The 27,643-nt window shown below is 37.8% G+C and overlaps 1 protein-coding gene across 1 annotated transcript in view; it reads left to right on the top strand.

Moving 5' to 3' along the window:
- The window catches only part of FRMPD2 (FERM and PDZ domain containing 2), a 56,758-nt gene extending 30,053 nt beyond the window's left edge, over positions 1–26,705 (top strand). The window contains exons 22-43 of the mRNA XM_050976447.1: positions 194–279; positions 472–619; positions 1,618–1,832; positions 2,681–2,779; positions 3,942–4,306; positions 6,706–7,000; positions 7,870–8,028; positions 8,667–8,841; positions 9,938–10,148; positions 10,687–10,775; positions 13,872–13,958; positions 14,367–14,431; positions 15,845–16,006; positions 16,841–17,009; positions 18,286–18,359; positions 19,633–19,715; positions 20,252–20,367; positions 22,212–22,360; positions 23,115–23,205; positions 23,729–24,063; positions 25,757–25,819; positions 26,634–26,705. Coding sequence (XP_050832404.1) covers positions 194–279; positions 472–619; positions 1,618–1,832; positions 2,681–2,779; positions 3,942–4,306; positions 6,706–7,000; positions 7,870–8,028; positions 8,667–8,841; positions 9,938–10,148; positions 10,687–10,775; positions 13,872–13,958; positions 14,367–14,431; positions 15,845–16,006; positions 16,841–17,009; positions 18,286–18,359; positions 19,633–19,715; positions 20,252–20,367; positions 22,212–22,360; positions 23,115–23,205; positions 23,729–24,063; positions 25,757–25,819; positions 26,634–26,705 — 3,308 coding nt within the window. The remainder of the gene's footprint in view (positions 1–193; positions 280–471; positions 620–1,617; positions 1,833–2,680; positions 2,780–3,941; positions 4,307–6,705; positions 7,001–7,869; positions 8,029–8,666; positions 8,842–9,937; positions 10,149–10,686; positions 10,776–13,871; positions 13,959–14,366; positions 14,432–15,844; positions 16,007–16,840; positions 17,010–18,285; positions 18,360–19,632; positions 19,716–20,251; positions 20,368–22,211; positions 22,361–23,114; positions 23,206–23,728; positions 24,064–25,756; positions 25,820–26,633) is intronic.
- Positions 26,706–27,643: the final 938 nt, after the last annotated feature.

Here is a 27,643-nt window from a genome sequence, read left to right as displayed (position 1 = left end):
TTACAGAATACCCTAGAATGCTTTAGTTGCTGGTTATAGAGTGCTGTGCAGCAAGCAGTATTGCTTTCCTATGAATTAATATTAATTTGATACATGTAAGCATGATGAACTATTGTAACATGGGCAGCCTCAAGATTTACACCCTCTGAACCTGTACATCAAAGCAAATGGATGTTCTTATTTTTTACCTCAGGTGATCGTCTGCTGGAAGTAGATGGCATCAGCCTCTGTGGCATCACCCACAAACAGGCTGTGGAACACCTTAAGAAATCTGGCCAGGTTTGTACAATAGCAGAGATCAATAAGATACACAGTACACTAAACTGGACTTGGTGTGAAGCACAGTAGCCAAGCTTGGCCAAAAGAACCATCCACCCCTCTGCTCCAACCCCACTCCTCTAAACAGAAAAGTACAAAGACTTAGGACTCACGGTGTCCTGCGTAACTGGAACTTGTTTATCGCTGTTTTAGATTGCCAAACTGGTTCTGGAAAGGGGAAACTACCAATTCTCAGAGCCTTGTCTGACTGCTAATGACAGAAAGGAGGACCAATGTGCAGTTGTTTCTGTGGCAACATCCCTCACAGATGGCACCAAGGTCTGCTGCTTTTTGACAGATGGTAAGTGATAAAGAAGGAACTCAGGGTGACTTCCTACAATGTGCAGGAAAGGAATAAATGAAAATAATTATATGAAATTTCTTTGGATTGGAAAGAAAAATGTATACTGAATAAAATTATATTCAATATTAATGACAAAATCAATTCTGAAAAATATATTTCTGATGTTCATAGAGTTATAGTGGCTAGATATAGCTGAATTTACCCTAGGCATCAGTACTGTATCTCCCAGCCTTTGTGAGACTGGGCTGGCAAGGGAACACCCCTATCTGAGCCCCACAGCAGTCTCAGGCAGGAAGCAGCTGTGTGGATGTGGCCAGGCTGTTACCCAGGGAGAGCCTCGCCAGCACAGCTGCTGATGCTGTGACAGTGATGAAGCTGGAGGGAACTGGAGACTGCCATCACTTAATTTCTTAACAGCAGAAGATTTAGAGATCACTTACACAAAATTTTGTCGACAAATAAATGCTGCATCTTTTACTGAAGGTTGTCTCATAAACACTAATCTGAACCATACTGTTCCATGGGTCAGTTACTCCTGTACTGACCTTCAGCTACGATCATGGTGTTTGGGAAAGGCCTGGTCTCTCATTCTTGACTGGAAAGAGCAGTAGCTCCAATTCCAGCTTATGCTGGTTAGTGCAAGAACTAAACTAATTACAGAATAGTAAAATCTATGCAACACTTACAGAAGAATATCAGAAAAAGATAGCATGTGAACCTCTTTATGTTGGTACAAAAAGCTTTTCCCTTTATGGGTTGGTACCAGACTGTGAACACATGGTGGAATAGATTCCAGTTCTCTCTATTCTGACTGTGAGATTTCAAAGACTTACATAAGATAAAGGAACTCCTAAACCTTCTTTTGACTTTATTATTAGTAGATCTACCTCTGCAGCACACTGGGAAAAAGTATTTGTGGAGTATAGTTTATACTGGCTCCTCAGGGGGTACATATGCCATGGTTCCTGTTTTTTTCCAATCTCTGATTTGAGCAGATAACACATTTGAAGTGAAATTAACCAAGAATTCTGGAGGCCTTGGATTTAGTGTTCTGCAGATGGAAGGAGATGCTTGTGAACACCTTGGAGGAGCTATTGTCAGGATCAAAAGACTGTTTCCAGGGCAGCCAGCTGAAGAGAATGGAGAAATTGAAGTTGGAGATGTCATTTTAGCTGTGAATGGGAAACCTCTCAAAGGGCTCCTGTACCAGGTAGAAGGAAGTGTTATTACTGGGACTCCATCTGGGTAACAGGTTAACAATGCATTTAAACTTAATTATCACCAGAGGGAGGCAGAATTTGCATATAATTAATCCAATTTCTCTGTAGAATTCTTTTCTAGAACTCCTGTGTAGAATTTCCTTTCTAAATGAATTCTGACAGCGAATTTCTTCTGCTATTTAATCTCTAAGTTTCTAGTATTAATGTATGAATTCTATTGTTAGATGCACACCAGTTATTAATTAGTTGGAATCTTTGTTGCTTTTATGCATGATTGGAACAATTTTCCCCTGTGGTCATTTGTGCTTTGTAATGTCATGCTAAATATAATACCCCAGATTCAAATTTCTACCAAGATTGGTAAGTCCTGTGTAAGTTTTTAACCTGGAATGAGAAATTCTATACTCAATTGAGATACTAAATGGTAATGGCCTACGTGTGGATTTATTTTTCTTCATTGGAATATGGCAGTTTGGGGACTATGGTGAAATAATTGACCAAAGATGTTACTGCCACATGTGGTTTGAATGAATTTGCCTGAAAATTCTGTTATCTTCAAGAAAAGACAATTAATTAACCTAAACCTATTGTGCCTGATGGCAAAGCAGAAGTTTGTAAATAGAACAGACTTGACTTTAGATACCTGTTCACATATAAACTATGGTCCATTTTATGACAATCCTTCAGTGGTGAATACTGGCCCTCAGGCACTGCTGAGAGGCACAAATACCAGAAATGTTGCATTCACCATAAAAATTTTCTCCATCTCAGTTGGTAAAATGACATGTAAGATTTACTCTGTTCCATCAGAAATATATCATTCTGTCTTTCTGCTTAGGATGTCCTGCATTTGTTAAGAGGAGCTCCTCGAGAAGTTACACTGCTACTTTGCAGACCACCAAAAGGTGTTCTTCCAGAAATAGAGCAAACTGCTCTGGTAAGGCAAAGCTCCTGACAGAAACTTGCTTCTGTAAACCTGCAAAGATACTACTACATTTTTTATCCAGTCTTGAACAAGGCAACTTTCCCTTTTCTCCAAGGCCCTCTATTCCATTTCTTTCCCTTCCAGGTTTTAACTCAACTTGCAAAGTTCAACTTATAGTTTCTTAGCAACCAAAATAATACAAATCTGGCAGACATGAAACAGATTTATCCCAGTCCAACAACTTTTGAGTTGCTGTACTATCGTTGGAGTGAAATAGCACATACCCAAGCAGGTCTTCTAGTGGTGCTTCTAAAAATGCTCTACCAGATCCTCAGACAGAAACTGCAGATATTCTGAAATGCAGCTATTTTAACTCCCCAAAGTGAGAAGAAAATAAAGAACTTTTCCTATACAGACTATCTCTTAATGAAGTTAAATAAATGGAATAATAGTTTCGACTAGTTATTCAGGTTCTTATTGATAGTTAGCTGAATCTGCAGGGGGAGAAACAAAACACAAACAAAAAATACCCCCAAACTGTAGACACTCCAGAGACTAAAACATGGCCATTAGATGTGCTAGCATTATTACTCTTGCTTCTTGAAGACACCTCATGGACACATAACAAGACCTCTTAGAAGGAACATGCATTAGCACTACTCTTGCTCCATTCAGAATGGCCCACTGATGGTTCCCATCCCACTAGGATTTATAGCCACCCACAGGCAGACAGAAATGACAGTAGAACCATTTCCAGATAAGAAACTGACTCCTGCTGCTCTGCTGCAGGGTGCCCTTGGCTGATTTCTATGGTCAGTCACATGGGAGTCAAGTCTGGAAGCTACTTCCAGGGAATGAAGAGAATATAGACACAACATTGAGGCATGATGTGAACAGATTAAAAAAGAACCTCTACCAAAAAATTCATTGGGAAAAGTCACCTGGTGTGGTAGTTTTGATTGGAACTCTTGTAGAACGTGAAAAATAAACATTAAGACAAAAGTGTTATTTGGTAAGAGAGTCCCTTCTATATTTTCTCCTCCCTTCCAGCTACCATTTGGTATTTTCCCATTCAGAAGCTCGTTAATATTGCCTTTTCAAAATATTTTGATTTGAAAGAAAAGATATGGTAGGTTAAAAAGGAGTTACACTGACCTTTCTGGTTTTTTAATAGACTCCAGCACCATCTCCAATTAAGGACTTTGTGGCAGAAATGCCAGGCAGCACAGGGGCAGGAAACAGTATGGATCAATCTACCAGTGACGGAGGTAGCACCTCTCCAGACCTTGAAGACTGCCTTGATTCTCCAGTGGGAGAAGATTTCAGTGAGCCCCCTGAGGATGACAGCTCAGCTTACGAAGAGCAGGTAGCTGAGTTTCAAGAGAAACCCATACAGAAACTCCCAGCTTCCAGAGAAAGTTTCTATAAGCATCTTTGGAAGATTCATCAAGAAGCTTCCAGTTCTGAAGTCTTCCACTCTCTAGAGGAGGAAGTGAAGCAGAACTGCTACTCACCATGTGAGTTTGGACAGGCTAAAAGGTAGGGAACACCAAAATCTGTTCTGCAGCCTTTCCTTTGACTCTTAGAACTTTGAAAGTTAATTGCTTAGGTTAAAGTACAGGGCTCTCTGCCTCTGATCACTCCAGATTACTGAAGATTTTGTGTTATTATTTTATTCTGACTTGCCTAATCTGCTTTCCCTATTTACTCTCATCTTATTAGAGTTTTGCATAAGTCTGCATTGAGAGTTCTGCACCACTATAATCATTTATGCTGCCATTGGAAATCAGTGGAAAGATACCTGTTCACCTAAACAGGAAACAAATACTTTTTTATTGATTATATGATCTTTTGCTTTCATTTGTTTTCAGAGTTGACTTAAATAGGCACCAATTTTTTTTCTTATTGTGTGATCTCTAAATTTCAAATTTTTCATAGGAAATAAAAACACCTCAGAAGAGAAACTGTGATTAAGGAGGAAAAAAAGGGTTATTTTATGTTTTCTGGTCTGCAGAAACCAATAGAACTCCTGAGCCAGAGGAGTTTTACAAGAGTGCAAATGGACTCTTGTATAACTCCTCTGGCTTTTACACTTTTGGATATATCAGACACTGTCACACAAGACAATCCATTCCATTTTCATCATCTCTCCCAGTGCAAAAAAGTATAAATTATCAGAACAGAAAGGATTGATACAAAGACAAATTGAAAGTCTTCTAGAGGCCTTTAACTTACAGCTTTAGTAATTTTATTGAGAATCTAATTTTTATTTCCCCATACAGTCACTTGAAACAATTTTGTTACTTTTGACACTCATCAAGCACAGCCCCAGACAGTTGTCTCTGGGGAGTGACAGCACTGACACTGCAAGCCAAGTGGGATCGTAGTGGCAGCTCATCATTTTAGCATCTCTTTGTCAATGCAGAAGCTTCACTCTTCACTCTTCAGAACTTCACAATTCATGAATGAAGCTCCTGCTTAATTATCTGCATGTGTACTTCTGAGAGTAAAACCAGTGGAAATATGTCTGCAGCAAACATATTTGCCAAGAGATAATACAGATTCAACAAAGCTAAGTTTATTGTGGGAAAATACCAATTTCAAGAAAAGTTTTGGATTCTTTCCAAGAAGGAAGTTCTGAAATAAATGTTTTTGTTTTGATACATTTTCAGTATCATTTAGTATCAGCTTTTGCATTTTTAAAAGGCAGCCAGAGAAGTTTAGGATGCCATGCATTTTAAACAATATTTCAAACATAATCTCAATTTAAATCCTTCCAGCTAAAACCACACAAAACCCCCAGAAGGAAATAAACATTAATAAAGGACTTCCTTTTGACTAATGAAGAAATGTCTCCAGATTGCTCAATATATTTCATGCAAATGTATAAATTTTCTTATATGAATTTTACAGAGATCTTCTGTTATTTCATACAGGACATGCAATTTATTTTAATTTTAGTTGTCTGTGTTTGCTTAGGAGATGATGGACAGTTCACTTCTATCAAAAACCAAACATCCTGGCTGACATAGGATGTCATTTTAGGTGTTTTTAAGATGAATGAATATTTAGCAATATTTCAATAAGGATTGATATGAAGAAAACATACTCTAAAAAAATGTGGGTTTAGTATTTTTATGAGCTTTAATGGTAAATTTTTGGGAGACAATGCCACAGCTGTCTAAAAAGGCTCATGAAAGACAGCAGCCAAAACTATTAAACACAGCATGTATGATTACAGTTTGGGCTTGAACATTAAAAGTGCTGAATACTTTGTCTGCAATATAGTGGAATAGAATCAATAATAATTTTAATTAAATTAATTTAATAAGTCTATTTGTGGTTTTTAGACAACTCATATGCTTCAAGGCAAGCATAAGAATAAAGGCAAGCTTACAAAGAGGAGTAGGGACTTCTTTTCATGAAGAAACAGGAACCACTTCATATTTCATGTTTATGGTCTGTGCCCAGTTACCAAGAAAAGACCTGTAGAAGCCAGAAATGCAGCTGGCATTCCTTTTCCCAGAAAAATGCAAATATAACAATTGTAGTGGTATTTTAATGTCCATACTGCTTACTAGAAAAGTTAATTAATTTGTTTATGGAAGATGAAATAATTAATTGTCTGGGCTTTGTCCAATTATTCTTATTTGAGAAGAAACAAAAGTACTAATTAATGCCTTAAAAAAATTAAGAGTGCAAGATTTTGCTAAGGTAAATAATGAAAGCTTTTTAATCTTTCAAGTAGCTTTGCAAAAATATTGATTACTTATTTGTTTTTATACTACCATTCAAGGATTCAGACAGCAATTCAATTCCATAGCTAGTAATTCAGTTCAAATGAAAATAAGATAATGCATAAACAGTAGACTTTTCAGTGGCCATCTAATGAAGCATATGGAGGAAAACCCCAGCACTGCAATCTTTTTATTTTCCAGCCACGTATTTAATAAGAATCATGATGACCTATTGAACACGAAATGTATGCCTGAAACTCTCTCTCTAACCCCTATTGATGAAGAGTATCTCACTGCCAGCTCAATGTCTGTGACCTCACTTCCACGAGGAGGAAGCTCCAAGACAGTCTCTGCAGCCAGTGCAACCCCACAGCCACGTCTTTGTGGCCCCTCATCATCATCCCTGCCTGCCAGAGAGACACATGACAGTGACAATGAATGGGAAGACTTGGAGGAACCAGAGGAAGAGAAGGAAGAAAATGAAGACTGCATTCAGGTATGTGATAGGCACCAAATTACAACAGGTAGAATACAAGGCAAAAGAAACAATTTTAAGAATGCTACAGTCTTAAACATTAATTTTAATCCATTTACTATGCTATTTTCACATGAATTTTTTTTCTTTTTTACTTTCCTGAATATCCACAATCTTCAAATAAAGCAGACCTTCCAATTTGCCCAGCTTTCCAGAATTCTTAACCATTTGCCTTAAGGCTATTTCTTTTTTCTTGACATCTTACTATTTCTCCAACTTCCCAAAATTCTGCATTAATATTCTCAGTGTACAGAGGCCTAAAAGCTCTCTAGTAGATTCTAAAATTAATTTGAGTCAGCTACTTGGGTTTTTTCTGCCATGTTTCAAGGCCATGCAGGAAATCACTTTGTCACAGCGATATTGCTGTAATCTCCTGATAAGAAAGTATGATTCTTGTGCTAATTACTATTCAAAATATAAGGCTCAGTCCTGCCAAATGCTGAACATCTTGCATTCCTACAACACTAATGAGCTCTGAATTCCTACTAATTTGAGAGCTCTGTGGACAAAGTTTAGCTCCAGGCATTTCCTTCAGTGGGACAGCAATAACAGTAACAACAGCGATCTTTGCACCCTGCTATGGCAATGCTTGTCAGCTCAGAGGCCTCCAAGCCTTTCTTTACACATTCCAAATGCCTAATCCCACGTCCTGGTGGTGTTCTCTGCTTTACTAGGCCCTATAAGTCAATCAACATGAACTTCCACAATTCTGGGATTTGGCAGAACCATCTGAGGATCTGATTCCTACCTGGATATAAAATTTTTTTTTCTGTTGCTTTTCTGAAACAACAGAAAAGCCTACATCAAAAAACCTGTGCTTGTTTTAACAGGAAATGGAGATCTTTGTGACTTTGACAAAGTCAGAGAACAATGGTTATGGATTCTCTGTAGTTCTTAACAAAGTGGACACCTGCCTGTATGTTGATGAAATCTTGAATGATCCTGCCCTTTCTGATGGAAGATTGAGAAGGGGAGACAGAATCATTATGGTACAGTAATTTTTTGAGTTTATGCAGAGGAGAAAATATTTGCAGATCAATGTCATTCAGCTTTGGCATTCTTCATTTAGCATCACCTGTTTATCCCTATTTAGGTATGTAAATAACTGATATAATAAATCTAATTCTGCTGACCTCAGTTGGATAAATCTCAGGCTGAATAGATTGTATGATGAGGCAAATAAAATTAATCTAGAAGATTCAAGACAAGTGAGACATTAAATGCATTCCCATTGAAATGATATAAACTGAATTAATGTAATAAGGTGGTATGTGATGCACAAAGGATGCAGGAATTGTGTCCTTTGTAATGTAAAAACCTTTTTTCAGCCTGGTTCATGTTCAGTTTTTTGCAAGACCCTCTTCCTTGTCTTTTGCATCAAGATCGTGAGTTTCAATGGAGAAAAAAAGCTATTTTTATTAAAGCTCTGCATTTAGAAAAATAAAAGTTCAAAAAAGAAGTATTATTGCAATATTATTTGTTAAATGTATTGAAATTAAATATCAAAGCAAAGCAATAAAAAGGAAGTAAAAACTAATTTAAGTTCATGTGCAAAATTCAGAGTAGAGGGAGAGGTAAATGATGGTCAATGAGGTCTATGACATGATTTTACTGGTTTGTCATTTAGGTGAATGGAATTGATGTCACATCTTTACCATGCAATGAAGTCCTGACTTTACTGCAGAGCTCTCCTCCAGACCTTCACCTTGTGGTTGGCCGTGCTGACAGTGACCCACGTCCCTCAGTTAGGCCAGATGAGATTCCAGAAATTACTCTCACAAAGGGTGCAGATGGACAGCTAGGTGTGTACTAAATGCTGTATTTGCTTTTTGGACAGGAATGACAGCATAAGATAATCACAGGAATGACAGCATAAGATAACCATAAGCAAATGTGTTCTTGGATCAGTATGATCCAAACTGACCTTGATCAAGGAATGAGAGCTTTTTTTTGGGCAACACTTAAGAGAGAAGACTAATATCTCTTGTTAGACTAAAATGAAGGCAGCTGGAAAAATGATCTTTGCATTATCACCCTATTAACTGAACTTTCTGGCAGATTTGCAGTATCATATTCTTATGTTACTTATATACATAAGTTTTAGGTAGTTGGATAATAATGTCTACTACCTGCAGAGACACATAAAGATCTATTTGGAGGGAAAGAAAAAAATTGAAGAAAAGGTAAAGTTTAAGAAGGATGAGTCACAGGCTGAGACTACAGTTTGCTATTCAAAAAATCTCCACTTGAATCCTTGATTCACCACAGACACAAGGCTTTATCTACAAACAATACAAACGATAAAAGAAATCCCCACAATGTGAGTATCTTGATATTTCTGTAGCATGTTATGAGTACTGCACACAGATAAAACTGTAGATTCAGGAAACAGTATGGCTATATTTGCTTGTGTACAACATTCTGTTTCCAGGTAGGAACTAGCTAGTTCAGAGATTCCTTGAGTGTAGTTTGCACTGTGTAGGTCCCTCCTCAGCTGTTGTAGGCCTCCTTTCCCATGGCACCCTGAAGACTGCAAGGCATTAAAATTTGCAGGTAATGAGGGAGCTGCTGCTATGCTGCTCAGTGTCCTATTGCAATGACTGTCGAACATCAGGGGAAATAAAGCACTAGGGCAGCACTGAAACACAGAGATGGACACCACCATTTAAGTTTTTTGGACACCACCATTTAAGTTTTTCCATATTTTTTTAAACATCTAATGGCATTTCACTTTTTCAGTCCAGCTGATAAATCCCATTTTACTCGGGCAAGACTGTTTTTATGTCAGTGATTTCCTCAGCCTATCTTTCAGTGACTCACATTTATTCCACTTAAAGTCACTGACAGTGAAATTCAAAACACTCTGCCACAAAAGATGCTTTCTCTGCATTATTCTAGGCTTGAAGCTGACAGGAGGAGCTGGAAGCAAGTTACAAGGTATTTATGTGCTAGAGATAGTGCCTGGCTCTCCTGCCAGTGTGGAAGGCAGTTTGCAGCCACGAGATCAGATTGTTTACATCTGTGGACTGTGCACTGAGGGCATTAGCCTGGATGATGCAGTGAGAGTGTGTGAAGCTGCCACCCAGAATGTTCGAATCAAAGCCACAAGGTAAATCTGACCATTCTTGACCCTAATGCTGAAGCAAGTTTCTAAATTTTACATCAAGTCAGACAACACAAAACTGAAAAATGCTTTATCTCAAAGGTCTGAATGTTGTGACCCAATAAATAACATTCATAAGACATCTTAACTCCTTGTAATTACAACTAACACAGCAAGTGCAAGTAGACTCTACAATACAAATGAGAACTCTTCAAATTTCATCATCCAAAACAAATGTGAAGCCTTTAACTGTGAGGCTGAGCACCGTTTCCATATGTCTTGTTCTCTAGGGAAAATCTTTGTATTTCCATCACTAGTGTCACCTTTCCCCTTATTATCTCAGATTCACAACTAAGAGCAAGAAACTCGTAGATCAGAAATTCTGAGATAATTCCAACAGCTGAACATTTTAGAAAGGTACTAAAAATGCAGCATTTAACCTGCAGCATGACCAGAAAGTCTTTCCAGACCTGAGCAATAATCAGCTGTAAAGGATTTCGCTCATCAGTTTATGGCTGCACTTTTGATTCACTGTGTTCCACAGTCTGATATCATACCAGCTCAGGTCCTGGACTGATGCAGAAATAGCTTCCAAAGATCTCAGAGGAATGGTAAAATACGAACGCAAAGCATGTGAGTAACTGAGCTATGTAACCAGAACATGTGACAGAATGGCTGTCACAGCTATCTTAACACAGTTCAAACTTTTATAACTGTTTTATTAACTTGTGCTTATCTAACAGAAGAAGAAACTGCTGCCTCATTATACATCTTCCTGTACAACAAGTTAGAAGGCAGCACCTCCTGATTGTCAGAATTTACAAACTAAGCTAAACAGAAATAGGCTAAAAGAACTTACAAAAGACTGTTCCCACTTTATACAGGGGGTAACCAAAGCTGAATTCAAAATGGACCAGAAAGCAGCTCTGTATTGAGCCAGGTGATTTAATATGCTTATTTTTTCCCCCAACACATTTCAATAAAATATTTCACTACAGTCAAATATTTTCATATACTGATATCAATTCTCTTTAGAAAAGCACCACTAACAGAATTATAGAAGGACAACTACTATTTAGACAATTGAATTTCTAAAATTAATTTTCATATGTGCTTTACAAAGCATGCAGCACTTAATGGCTCACATATTTCGCTTTTTCTGCCCCCAGAAATGGCAATCCAGTGGTTCCTATAGAGCAGGAAAATAGTAAGTAAGGCTAATGTTTTTGGGTTTTAGTTCAAAACTTGCTGATTTTGAAAATAAGCATAAGGTACTGATTCATTGCATTTAAAACTTATTAAGAAATTGTAACTTGCCACTCGGTATTTCTGTTATGGCCATTTTAAGAGTCTGAAGAAAATTTGGTAGCTGTTTAAAGACAGAAATAAAATGTATAGTTCACTGTAAAAAAGTAATTTGTTACATATCCAGTTTCTATTTCTTAAATTTGTTATTTAATTGGAATTTTATGTGGTCGTATTTCAACATCTGTTTTGACTGAAACTATTCTCTAAGAAGTTATCCAGCACTTCTTGAGCCACTATTCAATATGAGCCACTACTCCATCATCTAGACCACCTTTTTAAACTGTTATTAATGAAGTATATAAAATAAGCAGGCAGCACTAATATCTGTTACTTAATATAAAAGCATTCCTATAAGGGGAAATATTTGATACTCCAACTGACACAAAACTTCAGCCATCATCTGCACCACAAAGATTTGACCAGAATTGCTCTAGCAGCCTAAGGAGTCTCAGCAAGCACAGGCTGCACCTGCACCCTCAGGTGGAAGCAGAGGTACCACATCTAGGTCAGCACATACAAAGGGTGTTAGTTATGCAAGTAATACTTTCAAAGGCACAGTTGGCTGCAGCATTAAGTCAGACCTAACCCCAGTTTCATCTACCTGACTGGATATCTCAATGTTTTTGGGGTTTTTTTCATCATGCAAACATGACTTCAAAAAGTAACCCTGAACCACAATTATTCACATGCCTACACTGATCTGAATACTGGCATATGGTTACCTGAAGAACTTATTCCAATTAAGTTCAAGTTAGTGACAGATTTCCTTACACATGTAGCCATGTGTCTGTTTCTATAAATTGAAGCAGTTTTCTACAAGATACGGATAAATTTAAGTGTACTCTGAGTTAACATGATAGAACTAAAGCACAGCAAATTTGTAGCCTGGTAGGACTTTGCTTACACAGCCTTGTGTGAGCTTTGCAGATTCCAAGATTTCTCAAGACACCTTCAAATAGGTAATGAGACCTGGTGCACCTCTGACAGAGTTATGAACGCTGTACTGGCACAGTTACCTGCCTCTCCTATAAAACAAGATGTGTAAGGTCCTGCACATGGGTCAGAGCAATCCCAAACATAAACACTTGGGCAGAGAATGGATTGAGAGCAGCCCTGAGAAGGACTTGAGGGTGTTGGTTGATGAAAAGCTAAACATGACTGAACAATGTACAGTCACAGCCCAGAAATCATAACCTTGGCTGCACCAAAGGCAGTGTGGCCATCAGGCTGAGTGAGTGAGGGGATTGTGCCCCACTGCCCTGTGTGAGCCAACCTGGAGGGCTGCATGCAGTTCTGTGGTCCCCAGCATAGGAAGGACATGGACCTGTTGGAGCAATTCAGAGGAGAGGCCATGAAGATGGTCAGAGGGCTGGAGCACCTGAGCACAGGGCTCTCCTGTGAAGACAGGCTGGGAGAGTTGGAGTTGCTCAGCCTGGACAAGAGAAGATGCTGGGGAGACCTTACAGCTCCCTCCAGTTCCTAAAGGGGCACTGCAGAGTGGCTTTTGACAGAGGCATGTAGTGGTAAGACAAGGGGGAATGGCATCAAACTGAGAGAGGATAGGTTTAGATTAGATAGTAGGGAGAAATTCTTTACTGTGATGGTGGTGTGACACTGGACCAGGTTGCCCAGAGAAGTTGTGGACACCTCATCCTTGAAAATCTTCAGGTCCAGGCTGGAATGGGCTTTGAGGAACCTGGTCTAGTGAAAGGTGTCCCTGCTCATGGCAGAGGGTGGGAACAAGATGATCTTTAAGGTTCTTTTAAGTCCAAACTGCTGTATGATTGTATGATTCTTCCATTTTATAGGCACTTTGAAAAACCTGCAGTAATTTTGTATTTGGTGTTCAATTTGCTATCATCACTCACAGATTTATAGATAAATCTGTAATAATTAGTTCTAAGCAAGCCTTTATTTTTATAGGCTTAGTTACAAGAACACATACTAAAATTGCAATTGCAACAGGTTTTAAACTACAGAACATTAATTATTTTCAAACTAAAGGACATTAATTATTTTCAATAATTCACACATTAAGAGTACTTTATGGAAGACAGCTAAAATCAAAATATGATAAAGCAAAACCATAAAACTGGGGGGGCTGGTAGAGGTGGGAGTGTTCCTTCATCTGCCTGATCATTGCCACATGTCTAGAATGACTCAGTCTGGTCTCTGACTGTGGTTACAATTTTTAAAATAACAATGGCTACGATGCAGTAGCTCTGCAATTCATGACTGAAATGTTTATATCTCTGTGCAAATTGGCAAACTTAATCATGCAGTGGTCTCACAGTGCTTCATATAGCATCAGTATTGGATATTGATGCTTTGTTTAATAACCTAAGCACAGAGTTTACATTCCATGGGTACATGAAGTTTAGCAGAAGGCCTGTCAGAGCAAACATACATGTTTGTTTTTAGGGCCAGCAGCTGAAACAGAGAAAGCCAATATTTCTTTGTCAAATGAAAACCTGAACTCCCAGGAACAGCATCTGCTGCATCAACACGGTAAGGAACTTTGTATTTTTCAATTAGGTTAGTAAAATTGTGTTCTTTAAAAGAAAAGTAAGTTTATAGGTGATAATGGCATCACCTGGGAAAGATTAACTCTTCATAAAAAATCCTGCCTCCCTCAGAGCTTCAGAGAACATTTATACATTACTGTTCTCCATCTGGTGTCTCTGCAGCATGCAGTTCTTAAAGCTTGTTTTGGAACCTGCTCACAGGAAGGTAAAAAGGTCACAGTGTGATTCACATTTCAGGAGTTTTAGGCCACATAAATCTGTGGGATTTATTTTGTATTTCACATATAAAATACAACACATTTTATTATGTCTCTGAAAGAGATTTTAGGTGTTATACTGTAGAGTATTTTACCAGGACAACTATCTAAAAATTGTTGTTGCTTTTTCACAGAGAAACATTTGGAGGAAACAAACTGTGATGCTCAGCAGAACCCTCCTGATTCTCCAGAATGTAAAGTAAGTGACACTCTGAGGTGTGAGGTGGTTCATCAAGTGAAGGGAGCTGCATGGAGAGAGGTTTTTCAATAGTGGTATTTAATGCACTTTCTTCCTCTCTTTGAATATAATGCACTTGGAGAGTGTCCTGTAAGTGTTGTATTCAGCATTCACAGAACAGAATGCACTGGGCACTTACTGGAGACAGACTCTTTTGTTGCTGTCTTTCAATGCTTAGATGGAAGGTGGCATAGGAAAAAAGACACAAAATGTCACAGCATGGGATTCTGGGGTAAATATGTGCAATTGTGAAGTATTTTCCACAACAATCTTTGAAAAATGAGATTAATATGTTTGGTTCTGCAATTTTCAGATAGACATTTGAAAAGAGAGTAAAATTAGCCCAACTCTTTGCATTATTATGCAGCACTGATATAGACCAATATGGTTTCAATTTGGCAAGAGTAATGCATTTTTTAAGTTTTCTATTATTTATTATTAATTCCTGAATACACAGGAATGTTGTTGTTGGGGGAGAAAAAAAGTTATTTCCGTGCTCAGCATACAATGCTTGAAAATTCTTACATGCAAAAACATCACTTCTTTTGGTGCAAAGACATGGAAAGTAACCTGAAATGATCCAAACTGGGACTGATATTTCATGTGAATAGATTAACTAGTTTTCTCTTGATTGTGGTTTTTTTTTTTTTTTAAAAGGTGTCTCTTGTTAAAATGAGACCTCCAACCTGGCAAAAAAAATTGGAACAATTTTCTAATTTTTGATTATGTCATTGCTATTACTGTTTCTTCTGCATGATTTAATCCATGATGGTTTATCTGTTAAACCTCCAAAAATAATTTACAAGGCTGATATTTGTGGCATTTGAACTAGTCATGCTGCAAGTCATAAACACTTCTAGCTTGCTGCTATTTCTGACATAGTACTTGACCCTAAAAAGCAGCTGATTTTAAAAGCAAATGAAGTGCTAAATCAAAAGAGATGGGAATGCTGGGATTACAAGATTAGGATCTAAAGTATAGAAAAATAAGAGAATAAACTATGTACTGCATTACTGTCATGCTGGAGATAAGAATGCTTTATTTGTCAGTTAAGGTGATTTATTTGATATATTATAAAAGGATTACAGAAGTACACACTTCTTTGCACTTAAGGGGTTATTTTACCCCGCAGAAACTATTAAACAGAGCATGAAAATAAGTATGTACTATTTTTATTTTGATACATACATGCAGCTCTTATCTTAATCCCTGGAAGCTCTATAGATCTATTCAGGAGTAGAACAGGATGTATCCCATAATCCACATCAGACAGTGAGGACTGTGGGAATAATGGGAATCTTGGGTAATAAAAAATGCAAACAAAATACATCCCAGAATAAATACCACTTTGGACTGCATCTTTGTCTATTGTAGGACTTCATTATTAAGATTGAGCTGGAAAAAGCAGAAAATGGAAGCCTAGGATTTGCATTGGTAGGTGGAAAAAATGGCAGGGCTATCCTAATAAAAGCCATCAGCCCAGACAGCAGCGCAGATCTGGATGGGAGACTTCAAGTTGGTGACATCTTACTGAAGGTAACATTTGTTCTTCATTTGGCTCACATTTTCTCTCCGTACTCTATAAGGAGCATCTGCCCAATATAAAGTGGGGCAGGTTGGAAATCTGATGCTGCTTTACACAGTAACATGTAGGAGGTGATGTCCCTTGGCTCCTGGTGGTCAGAGGGTTGTCCTGGGCCCCTGTGTCTTCCCTGGAGTTCAGCCTCCTGTGGGATTGGGCCTCCCCAGAGCTGGTAGTGGACACCCCAGCAGAGGCAGACCCAGAATCACAGAGCAAGAAGCCAAATGCACCTATTCCTGACAGTAACTGTGCCTAGTGAGGATTCCAGAGAAACTTCAGGGAAACCAGAGTTAACTGGCCAAGCATGCAGGTCACAGCTAACCAGGAGACTACTGGGAAGAGCCTGTCACATTAGGTATTATCAAGACAAACAAAAAGCACTGGAACTGGGGCTTTTCAGTCTTTATTTAAAAACCTACTATCCTAGCCACTCTGCCACCTTTTAATATAAATAATCCTTTTTGTTACACAAAATTATTTTTTCTTCTCCCTCCATGAGTTTCAAAATTGTTTGATTTTCTGGCTTTCATTTACTTCCATCTCTCCTTCATCTTCTTAATGAAGAATGGGGGAAAGCCCAATTACTATCTCAGACTGTAATTCTGGGTGTCCTGTTGGCAGTCATGGTATGAAGATGAAGGACCAAGTGAGTTAGGAGAGAATGAGAATTCTCTCCCACAAATGGGAGAAAATGATGACACATGAAGGTCAAAGAAGTTATGTGAAGATTTCCCAGTGCTAGGGCTTTGTTACAGGAATCTGGAAATACTCATTATTGTATTTTTCAGGTGAATGAGACTTTTGTGTCTGGTCTACCACGCCAAACAGTTACAGATCTGCTGCGCAAGGCACAAGGCACCGTTCAACTCACTGTCTGCCGAAGCCTGGCTTTGCACTGGGCTTTTTCAGGCAACCAGAGCAACACAACTTCCACTCCAAACACAAAAGCAGAGCCTGGTAAGCAGCCACATCCACTCACCATATGGCAGAAGTGGGATTATGTGTTGCCTGAATTCAACTTTGGTCTTAGCAAAACAAGTCAATGTTACTGTTAGTCCTGTCTCATAGCTGTAGGTACAAACACATTCTTCACCCTGATTTGAAGCGCTGGATGAACTGCTCAATACATAGGACCACAGGGAAGGAATGTCCAAGAGTGATTTTTAAATCTAGGAACAAAGCCATAAGACCCTCAAAGATGCTTTAACTCAGTTTAAGTTTTTAAGTCATGAATGTTGGTCTGATTTTACCCCATTTTATGCAACTCACGGATGGAATCACAGGCTGGTTTTGGCTCAGTTGCTAAAATACTTCTCCCACAAACTTCACATCCCATCACTCCTACTTATCCTCTAGAAGCACTACACCTCCTGTTCTGTCTGGCAGACAGATCCTCTCTCTTCTGTGGTGCTGAAGCTCAAATCCAGAAGCCTCTGCTCCCAGGTCTATTGTTATTCATTTGAGAGCAAACCCATCTTACAAAGGGCAGTACTTGATGGGCATGACGAACCCTATGGAAGAACTTTGTGCCCTGTGCTCTGCTCTACTGAATACTCAAAAATTAATTACTAATTAAAGCTGGGAATGGAAGCAAGGATATAAAATTACCAATAGATTACATAGTTATAGTCCTCAACTTCCTATTTCTTTGAATACTGAAATATATCCTGTAATGTGGAGAAACCTAAGTGGGAAGGACATAGAATTCCTCCATCTGGCCTGCTGGTTACAAATAGAAGGCTTTGTTTGAAGTGTTCTTTGGCAATGGCAGTGTCATCTTGACTTTCTCTTCTTACATGATATCAGTGAATTACATAGTTTCTGGGAAGTTTAAACTGTTTTCCTGCAAAACACAATGGTATTATAGAAGTGCTGGCAGCAAAGTTAATCTATGGTATTTTTCCCTTAGCACTGTGAAGGAATGAGCTGGGTTAGAGAGAGCAGATTTAAATAGTTTCATGGTTTTTTATAGCTGTTGTTGATACAGGGCTTTACTTCAGTGTATCTTCTGGCAGTCTGAATTATTCTGGCTTCTTTTGGTGCTGACATATGGCATTTATGCTCTATTAACCCTCCCAGGCATTCACAAGGGGGAGATTCCATGCCAGTTTAAGACACTGTATCTCAGTGCCCCATGTGAGGTCAAAGTCCTTTGGTCTAAGCAACAGAGAAGAAATGGATCTATATTTTCATGCATTCGATTTTTTTTTGTTTGTTTTCTGGTATTCAGCAGGTGGTGGGGAAAGCCTGCAGGATCAGCCTGTTTTCAGTTTCAAGCGAGAAGGCTCCAGCCAAATGTGCACCAAGGTAAAATCAGAGTTTTCAGAAGTTATCATGCAATGTACTCATGTTTGTTTACAACATGAGTTTGCTGCAATGTGGGCAAGAACCACACCTTCTTAATGAAAAAAATGTTTAATGTGAGGGAAGAGTGCTGCTATGACTGCTGCTGCTGACATTTGAGTGAGTCAGGATTCCACTGAGACAAGAGCATATGATAAGTATAATAAATATGCTAAAAGGGTGGAGGGAAGAAAGGATGCATATGCAAGTCTTGCTATGATTCTTTATAATACTGAAATGAATAATTTATTAATTTTACCATCCCTTTCAATATTTCAAAACCATGTACATTAAAAGATATCTACTCAGCTATCTCTACTGCTATTCAAAATTCAAATGCATCTAAATTTCTTCAAACATGGCTACGATTTTGAATCTTAGTAAGTCCTGCAAGACATTCCACATTAAATTTCAGGGCATCTATTATTTATAAATTTAAATATGTAAAACTCCTCAGTAAATGTGAGAAAATTAGGTCTTCTTATCCTCCAGACGACAAATAAAGAATCCAAACCCTGATTCAAGTAATGTAATTGAACCAGAAAAACGGTAATTTGAACTAAAATTTAAATAATTATTTATCAAGTGTTACAGCTGAGAAGAAGGTACTTTCACATACTAATAGCAGATATCCTGCATCATTATTTAAATGCAGGACCTAGTTATTACTCTTCAGGATGGATTAACAGCCACCAGTACTATTGCTTCTATTGCATATGGAGGATAATCAAGGGTCTGCCTTCTCTGTTAGTTGAGTGTTTCTTCAGCAGAGCAGCTGCACCCTGCTTCTACTGTTGGCATTGTTGTGTCTAAGATAAAAAAAAGGAAATTACTACCAACAGTTCCATCTCGACGCTGGTGCTTCCTGCTGCCAAGAACTGGGAGGGCAAGAGTGTGACTCATGATTCCTGTGATTGCATTTTCTTTCTCCGATCAGAGAGGATGTAACAAACTTTTCAAAGTCAGCCATGCATGCTGAGATGTAGAGGTGTCTCTGGACTGTATTGCTCTATTGTTCAGAAACCTACAAATGCAGCTGATAAGGCTTTTTACTCCAACTAGTTACTGCAATACACGCTTTCTTCTGAAAGTGGAAACTATTATATTTTCCCTTTCCTTCTTAAGCAAAGGACACATTTCTGTCGGAAATAAGAGTGTTGATGAAAGTAACTATATTCTGTTTACTGTGTTTCTGTGTACTGATTTTTCACAGCTTTTTCTTATTTGAAACATGCAGGATGCAGAAAGAACAGACAAATCCCTGCAAGGTCAGCTGGCTGGACAAGACTATAAGGACCTCATCAGTAACGTTTCAGACAGGTAAGTCTTTCAAATGAAGTAAAACTATTAAAATAAGTAGTATGGATAAATTATTTGTGTATTTCTAGCTCTCCTAATGAAGTATGAAAATAACAGAAACACGGGTCTATTGGAATGCAGCTCCACCTTCAGGAAGAGCTGCTAAACAGCTTCCACACAACTACTAAGACAAGAGAATGGAAGTTTTCAGGCTAACAATTGAAAAATGTCCTACATGAAAATGGTCTCTAGCTGTGAGAAACCTGACTTCCAGTCATTTTTGAGAAGCTTTTTATTCAGAGTATGCTCTTTTTTCTGAAAAAAATCCAACAATAGCATACCAGAAATAGTATTTTTCAGTAGCTATATTTGTAAACAATACTCCAGACAAAATGCTACAACAACTCCTTTAACTTATGATCTTCAGAATTCTGACTAATTCATGTAAATAGTTGCTCAATAAAATTAAAAATAAGCACAAATAGATTAAACACAAAATCTTTGTATGGTTCAGGTTATCAAAACTCCTGCCAACTTCAACTGACATTGTTTTGCAGGTCACAGAAATGTGCAGAATGTGAAAGCTGCAAAAGAGAAAATCAGCAGTCTGAGTCAGGCAGCTGGAACAATGAAGATGATGTTATGCCCCACAGGATTCCTGTTCTACCTAGAAGTAATCATGCAAAAACTTCTCTTTTTCTTCAACAGTATAGCCCAGCATCTCCATATATCTACATTGAGAACACTAGCATTCACGACACAATTTTTACTACTGATGCATAGATAGGCCATCCAAACTTTAGTAACTCTAAAAGGAGACATACATCAGGAGGTCTCTCCTCTCTCCCTTACTGTTCCCATACAACTTCGCAAAAAAAGTAAATTAAACACTTAAAAATGCAGAACAAAGGGCCAAATTGTCTCTCAAAACTCTGTCCCCAGAATCACTGAATTTCATCCCCCATGACAATTTCATTAAAATCTCTAGAACTGATGTGCTTAAGGAAGCACTTTCACTGCTCAAGTGCCAAAGCCCCTTAGACACCCAGAAGAGTTTACAGAATCTTCCTAATTGTTCCTTTATGAAAATTAAGCTCATTCTGCTTCAAATGAGAGTAATTTGTGAAAGGAACCATACTGAGGATGCTGCAGTATCTCACAGATTCTGTGTGTAATACAGATTGCTCTCTCTCTTCTTGCTTCTTCTCACGCAGTGGAAGCAATGAGCTGCTGATGGCTCTTATTAGAAGTAAAACACAGGTAACTCCCTCACACTACCAAGCCTTGCTGGCCAACAAACAGAAGATTATTAACAATCTATCATCTACTACCTGCTCAGAGTTTGGGTTTTTTTTAATTCCCCTTGATCTGGAAGGAGTGGTGTACAGGAAATAGTGTGCTCTGTCTGGAGTGGGGATTTGTCTTCACTGGCACCCTCAACTCAATAATAGGAGCCTCTTCAAGGGCTAGAGACTGGAATGCAAATAGAAAGTGTCTTAAAAGCTCAGGCAAGGCAGGGGCAAGTTGTAGCCCAGACACAAACACAGCAAGCACAACTCTATTGTAACAGAAATTAGTTAAGAGTAGTGATGATACCTTACAGGAGGAAAGCAGAGCACTGCTTCTTGTCTTCATCCTGCAACAAACCCCTGGAACACATCATCAGCTTTTCTTTGAGACAGCTGGTATGTTATCCTTTACAAACAGTAGTCTATGATGAAAAAACACAAATTCCATAATTTCTCTGCCTCAAACCATTATTTTTTACATAGCAAGCTACTGTTTTTACTCAACATGGGAACAAAAGTTTTTCTATCACTCCAGTAAAATAGTGATATTTCTGAAGATGCAATTTTATCCATTTTCCTAATCTGTCAAGTACTGGACCAGAACATACATTTCAGGATGAGCTAAGTAGTAAAACTGAATTCTGACATTGGTGCATCAAAGATAGTTCATATATTGCTCTTGAAGGGCAGTATGAGTTAAGATGAGAAGAAAAATACATTTGCTTACTTTAGGAAGGAAGAATTATTCCTAGCAGTGGAGTGTGGCAATACTAATTGGCATGGAAGTATTGGAAACATGAAGATGATTCTCTGTGAAGATGTGGCCAATCTCCTATACAGTATAAACTAGCATTAAAGTCTCCAATTCTGCAAGAACAGTTTATTTAGAACAGACTGTATTTAGAAACTCTGTGAGGAAATAACTTGCAATAGTTGGATCATCTTCCAAATAATATGAAATGTGCTGATGGTTGTATCCATGATGTTGACTTATTTTTCTTTCTGCTGTGAACATAAGTAAGTTGAAAATATTTTCTTATATTTTGTCTTATTTCACTTCCACAATATAAGCAGCAAAATATATATACATACTGCAGCTCCCTAGTTTTTAAAGCCAAGATTCTGCACTATGAACAATAATAATAAAAAACTTCTTGGTTTTTTGGTATTGTGTTTTGGTTTTTTGTTTGCCTTTTTTTTTTTTTTTTTTTTTTTTGTTGATACATAGACAGAACCTTTGCTTCTGGAGATGAACTGACTCAGTTAATTAACTTGAAACCATCACAGAGTGGAGTAGATCCAAGGACTGGCATAACAGGTCTTATTCAAGGACTTCAGCTGCAGATTGAAAATCAAGAGGTGCTAAAGGAGTTTATGGTAAACTTTGATTACTTCTTAAGAGTTAACAGTTCAGCACAGCTAAGAAAGTGGTTTTCCATACTACCATATGGGAGTTCAGCTTGTATATCTTTACTGCATCCTTTTTCTCTGACAATTAATCCTGCCAAAATGAAGTGTCTACTCTGCTCTTTGGGTGGTAGTACAGTATTTGCATCTCTCTTTCCACACATATCTGCCTTACACCTTTCTCTGTTCCATGATACTGCCCATGTAGAAGGAAAATAAAAAATATAACGTCCATAATGTAGCTTAGGAATCACTTTTTCCTAGACTGACTTCTTCTTATTCCCCCCTCCACTCTGCTGAACATCTACCCAAGAACCACCCTAGGGGCTACACCTAAACAAGAAGTTCATGCTGCTAAGGATTCACTAAAGTAGAAATATTTGAAAGGAAAATGTTCCACACAACGGAACACTCCAGTTATCCATGAAATTCATAGCCACATGATGCTGTTATGGTCAGCGACTTTGTAATGAAATTACAAAGAAAAAGTAATGCACCTCCATCATTTGAAAATGCAGAAATATTGTGCAGGGCAAACAAAATACAAAGCAAATTGAATTCCTTGCCTAGAAGGTTAGAGAATGATGTACTGATTCTCTTCTGTAAAAAGTCTATTTGTCAGTCTTGTGTTATATACAGCAGTAAAGTTTGTTCACATTGACACTGTAAAAGTTGTCTGTTGAGGATGTGAACAACATGGATTAACTATTTCTTTTTGATCTAGGCTTTAGAACATGTGAAACCAATAGATGAGTGCAGAACTGGCAAAGCACCAGAAAACCAGAATAAAAACAGATACCGAGATATCCTTCCATGTAAGTATGCACAGAAATGAGAACATATATTTGGTGAACAAAGTCATCAGAGAAACACAAAAAAACCTTCTGGACACTTGATGTCTTCCTAAACTGCAGCAAAAGGACATCACATGCAAAAATTTGTAGTATCTCTATATATCAGTGATGCAGTATATATATCCTTAGAGGTTCTCCTGGTTTATAACACCAATATCCAGTGACAACATTCCTATGCAATACATGAGAAGCAGCACTGAGTACACTGTTGGAACACTGGCAAACAATTCTATAGTAATTGGAAGGCTTTCCACAGTGTTACACAAGTACCTCAAGAGAAATAAAGCTGCAAAGAACCATACAATTTATCTGTGGGCATTCCTACTTGGAATGGCTAATATTAGTGCTACTAGTCAGATGTGTTCTAAAATCCAGAGGGATACTTTTCTGGAGAGACTGAGGTTTCCTCTTTCCTGAATGCTGGAGATGGTAGAACTCTGTTTCACATCCACAGCTGAAATAACATCTTTCTGTTTCTATACAGATGATAAGACACGAGTTCTTCTGGGAGAAAAGAATGGCTACATTAATGCAAGTTACATTAGAATGAATGTTGGAGAAGAGGAACACTTTTATATTATAACCCAAGGGCCTCTTCCATCCACTATGGCTGATTTCTGGCAAATGGTCTGGGAGAGTGAATCAGATGTGATTGCCATGATGACTAAAGAAGTGGAGCTAGGGCAAGTCAAATGTCACCGATACTGGCCTGAGTCTCCCTATAACTCTAAAGACCTGGCTAATTTCTATCTCAGGCTACACAATTACCAGACTCTGGAATACTTCATAATTAGAAAAATAGAAATTATCAACAAGCAGGTAAGTTGATTTAATACTTTCATATAGAATGAAATTGATTATGTAGTTTACATGAGTGGATACAAGTAGTATTGTTTGCTTCTTCCGTAATATGTGCCCAGTATTTTTTGGGGATTAAAAATCTGAATAACAGGCATGAAATTAGGATTAATGAGGAGCTTTCTTTTAGCTCATTGCATAAGCAATGGATATAATATTACAAACATTTGGACAAGAACTTCAAAAAATGAGACCTGTAATAGTCACAGAACTGGTGTGTTCAGTGTTTTGGAGAATTGTTTACTTTTCTCATCAAATCACATCCCCACCAGCATGGATTCATATTCTGTGATGGTGGTTGAATGGAAAGAGGGGAAGAAGGTGGCTTTCATCCTAGAGTTTAGGACAAATGATACTTTTTTGTTCATGAAAAGAAACTACAAATCTAGCAGCAATTTTTTAGAAACTTAACAAATACAGAATCCAGGTGGAATAACATGGAAAACAGGGCAGGTATAAGTCCATCAATCTTGCCTTGATATTAAGTAAAGCTTTGCAAAAATTTCTGCAGGACACATTATTTAGTGGCATAATTAAAAAACCTGTGCCAGACTAAACTTGGTGCTTTTTCCATTAAGATAACAATTTGAGGAAATTTACCTTATGTCACAGAGTGTGAAGCATTGTAAAGCATTTGATACGAGTCTTCCCAAAAGACTCTTAAAATGGCAAGATGGAACACCATATGTGATTGTTTCAATAAACATGTTAAGTTTGCTGTATTTGTAGTGGATGGGTAGCAAACTACTACAGAAAGCCAGAGGTCTGCTTCAGCAGAAATCCATATTTACATTCAAATTCTTCAGATAGTAAAAATCCAGGTAGCTAGCATTCAGATTTTAACGTGGCTTTGTGAACTGGCAACAAGAAGTGTTGACCCAGGAAAGTTTAATTAATATTACCAACAAATTACATAACTACATTCTTTCAAGGCAACAGAGTAACTTAAGCATCTCAACATAGTCATATAAAGTAAATTTCCTAGGCCTGTGTTTCTGAGTGCATTTCTTGAAACCTAAAGAAACTTTAATGGAGTCAAGTATGAAAAGCTAAAGAACTATAGACAAACAATTTTAAGAATGAGGCTGTCGGAAAATTTTTAGTGGAATTCCTTGCAAATTGGTTTTGGGACTGATAATTCTTGACCTTTCTGGTCTCTCTCTTCCAGACAGAAGAAAAGCGCATTATAAGTCATTTGCAATTTACCACTTGGCCAGACCACAATACTTCCAAACTGGCTGAGCAGCTTGTAAAATTTATTGGTTACATGAGAAAAGCTCACAGGACAGGACCTATTATTGCTCACTGTAGCACTGGCATTGGAAGAAGTGGAGTTTTGCTGTGTGTTGAAATTCTTCTCAGCCATATAGAAAAAGATTTATGTGTAAGTATCAAACAGGTCATTGTTAAGTATTACAAACTTGGTATGGATGTCAGCAACATGGTGGGAACATCTTAGAACAGAATAAATCCACTAAGAATTCATCCTAACAAAATGGAATAAACCCAGCTTTCATTGTTTTAAACAACAAAGATAGTAACTACAAATACACTATTTCTAAAAGAGCTGTCACAGCTTCCCCATCTGAACACGCCTAAATCTTTCTTTATAACTTGCATGCCAACCAAAATAAAAACTATTCTCTCCTGACAGTTCAACATCAAGCAGATAGTGAGAGATTTGCGAGATCAGCGTTTTGGCATTATCCAAACCAAGGTAAGTTCTAAATATGCAAGTAGATCATAATGTTTTTTAAAAAGTCTCAATCCGTGGTATAGCTCCATATGCTATGATAAAGCTGGGGCTTAAAATATCATTTTAGAGCTCTTATTTGAGGAAAATAACAGCCCTCTAGACAAGGGGTGTCTAGTTTTAAATATGAAAGTCTGTCCCTTACTGAATAAGTGAAATAAAAGCAAAACAGCAATATAGGACAAATACAACATAACTCCCTTCTTTTCTAAAGCAAGAAGAAAAGCAAGTATCACAGAAACAGGATTTACTATAAACCCTACCCTGCAAAATTATACCCTTTAGTTGAATTCTTGCTCTTGCTGACTTATCACCAAGTAAATCCTTCTACTGAGCTAAACCCACTCCTGAAAAATTTTTCACACAGAAGAAAGACAAGATGCTGCTAACTGACCTTAGAGAAAACAGCTGGTGAGAATAAAAACAAGAGAAGACTAAAGTTCTTCCTATAGGCAAATATTTTAGCACACGCTTTGATATATTTTTCTTCAGGGTAATGATTGAGCATGTGACTAAAATTAAGCAAATATTTAATCTTCACTGTCCTAAATGACAGTTGAGCACATCTTAAACTACAGAGTTCCTGTACTTTTACCAGTGATGGGATAAAAAGAACAAGGATTCTCTGAAATATGTACATTTTGTATCCATATGACATAGATGCTGATGTTATAAACACATAACATATAAACATATAACTTCAGCCAGTCCATGTTTCTTTGTCTAGAATTTATGTTGAATGTAAGCAGGTGTTTCACACTGCTGTCTCCACACACAGGATGAGTATTTATTCTGTTATGAAGTTGTGCTGGAAGTTCTTCAGATCCTGAGAGCAATGGATTCCTACTGAATATGATTCCTACAATATGACTCTTCTTGTTGCTATTCCACTGGACTCCAGGGAGTGCTCAGCAACTGCTTTAAAGAGATGTCATGCCAGCATAGACAAGTGTTATATTATATGCTTTTTTAGATTACAAGGTAATTTAAAAACCTTGCTTACGTGTCCGTCGCAAGTCATTTATTTCTTGGCTCAAAGTATGAAGAAACAGCCAGCCAGCACTGCAACACTGCTGTGTCAAACTGCTATGGACAATTTTTGCATCTTGTGTAATAACATTTTCATTGTTAGGAATATGTGTTGGGCCTGTAGCAAGGAACTAGCAGCCTTTGGAATAAGCTTTATCCAGAGGGCAACTATAAAGATCTCAGATTCTGTTGATGTTAGGGGAAGATCAGTTGTCCCTCATCTATTGTTGTGCACTGTTTGCTTCTGTTCTGCAAATCAGTGTTTATTCCACCAGTTATATTTTTGCATGGAAGGACTCAGTTTGGTGACCTTTGGTTGCTTGAACAATGTAGAACCATTTCCAGCCCATGAGTTTATACCACTATACCACTAGACACTTTAAATCAAGAAATTGACAGAAAAAATATGATGCTTTTAAATCCTGGTCCTCTTCAAAGGAAGAGCATTCTAATAATTGGATGGAATATTATTTTTTTCCAGCAATATGAACAGATGTAGATAGCATCAATATTTTCATTCCACATCCATAGCAAAAGAAATGCAATACTAAACCAAGTGAAACAACTGTGTGTACGTTGTGGTACACACAAACATTTCATCTTTCCCTAATCCTTTACACTGATTAACTATCTTCTCATTCTAACCTAGGATCTGAAATATGGGATGTCCTGCTGGTTTCAGTAAGGGCTAAATCAGATCTTTAAATTAAAGAACTCTCTGTACAGTTTCTTTTTCTTGTAAAAAGTGTTTCTGTTCAT

Source organism: Serinus canaria, chromosome 6 (assembly GCF_022539315.1).
Source record: "Serinus canaria isolate serCan28SL12 chromosome 6, serCan2020, whole genome shotgun sequence".
NCBI classification, from domain to species: domain Eukaryota; kingdom Metazoa; phylum Chordata; class Aves; order Passeriformes; family Fringillidae; genus Serinus; species Serinus canaria.
The sequence above is the reverse complement of the archived record's forward strand: the minus strand, read 5'-3'. Positions and strand labels throughout refer to the sequence as shown.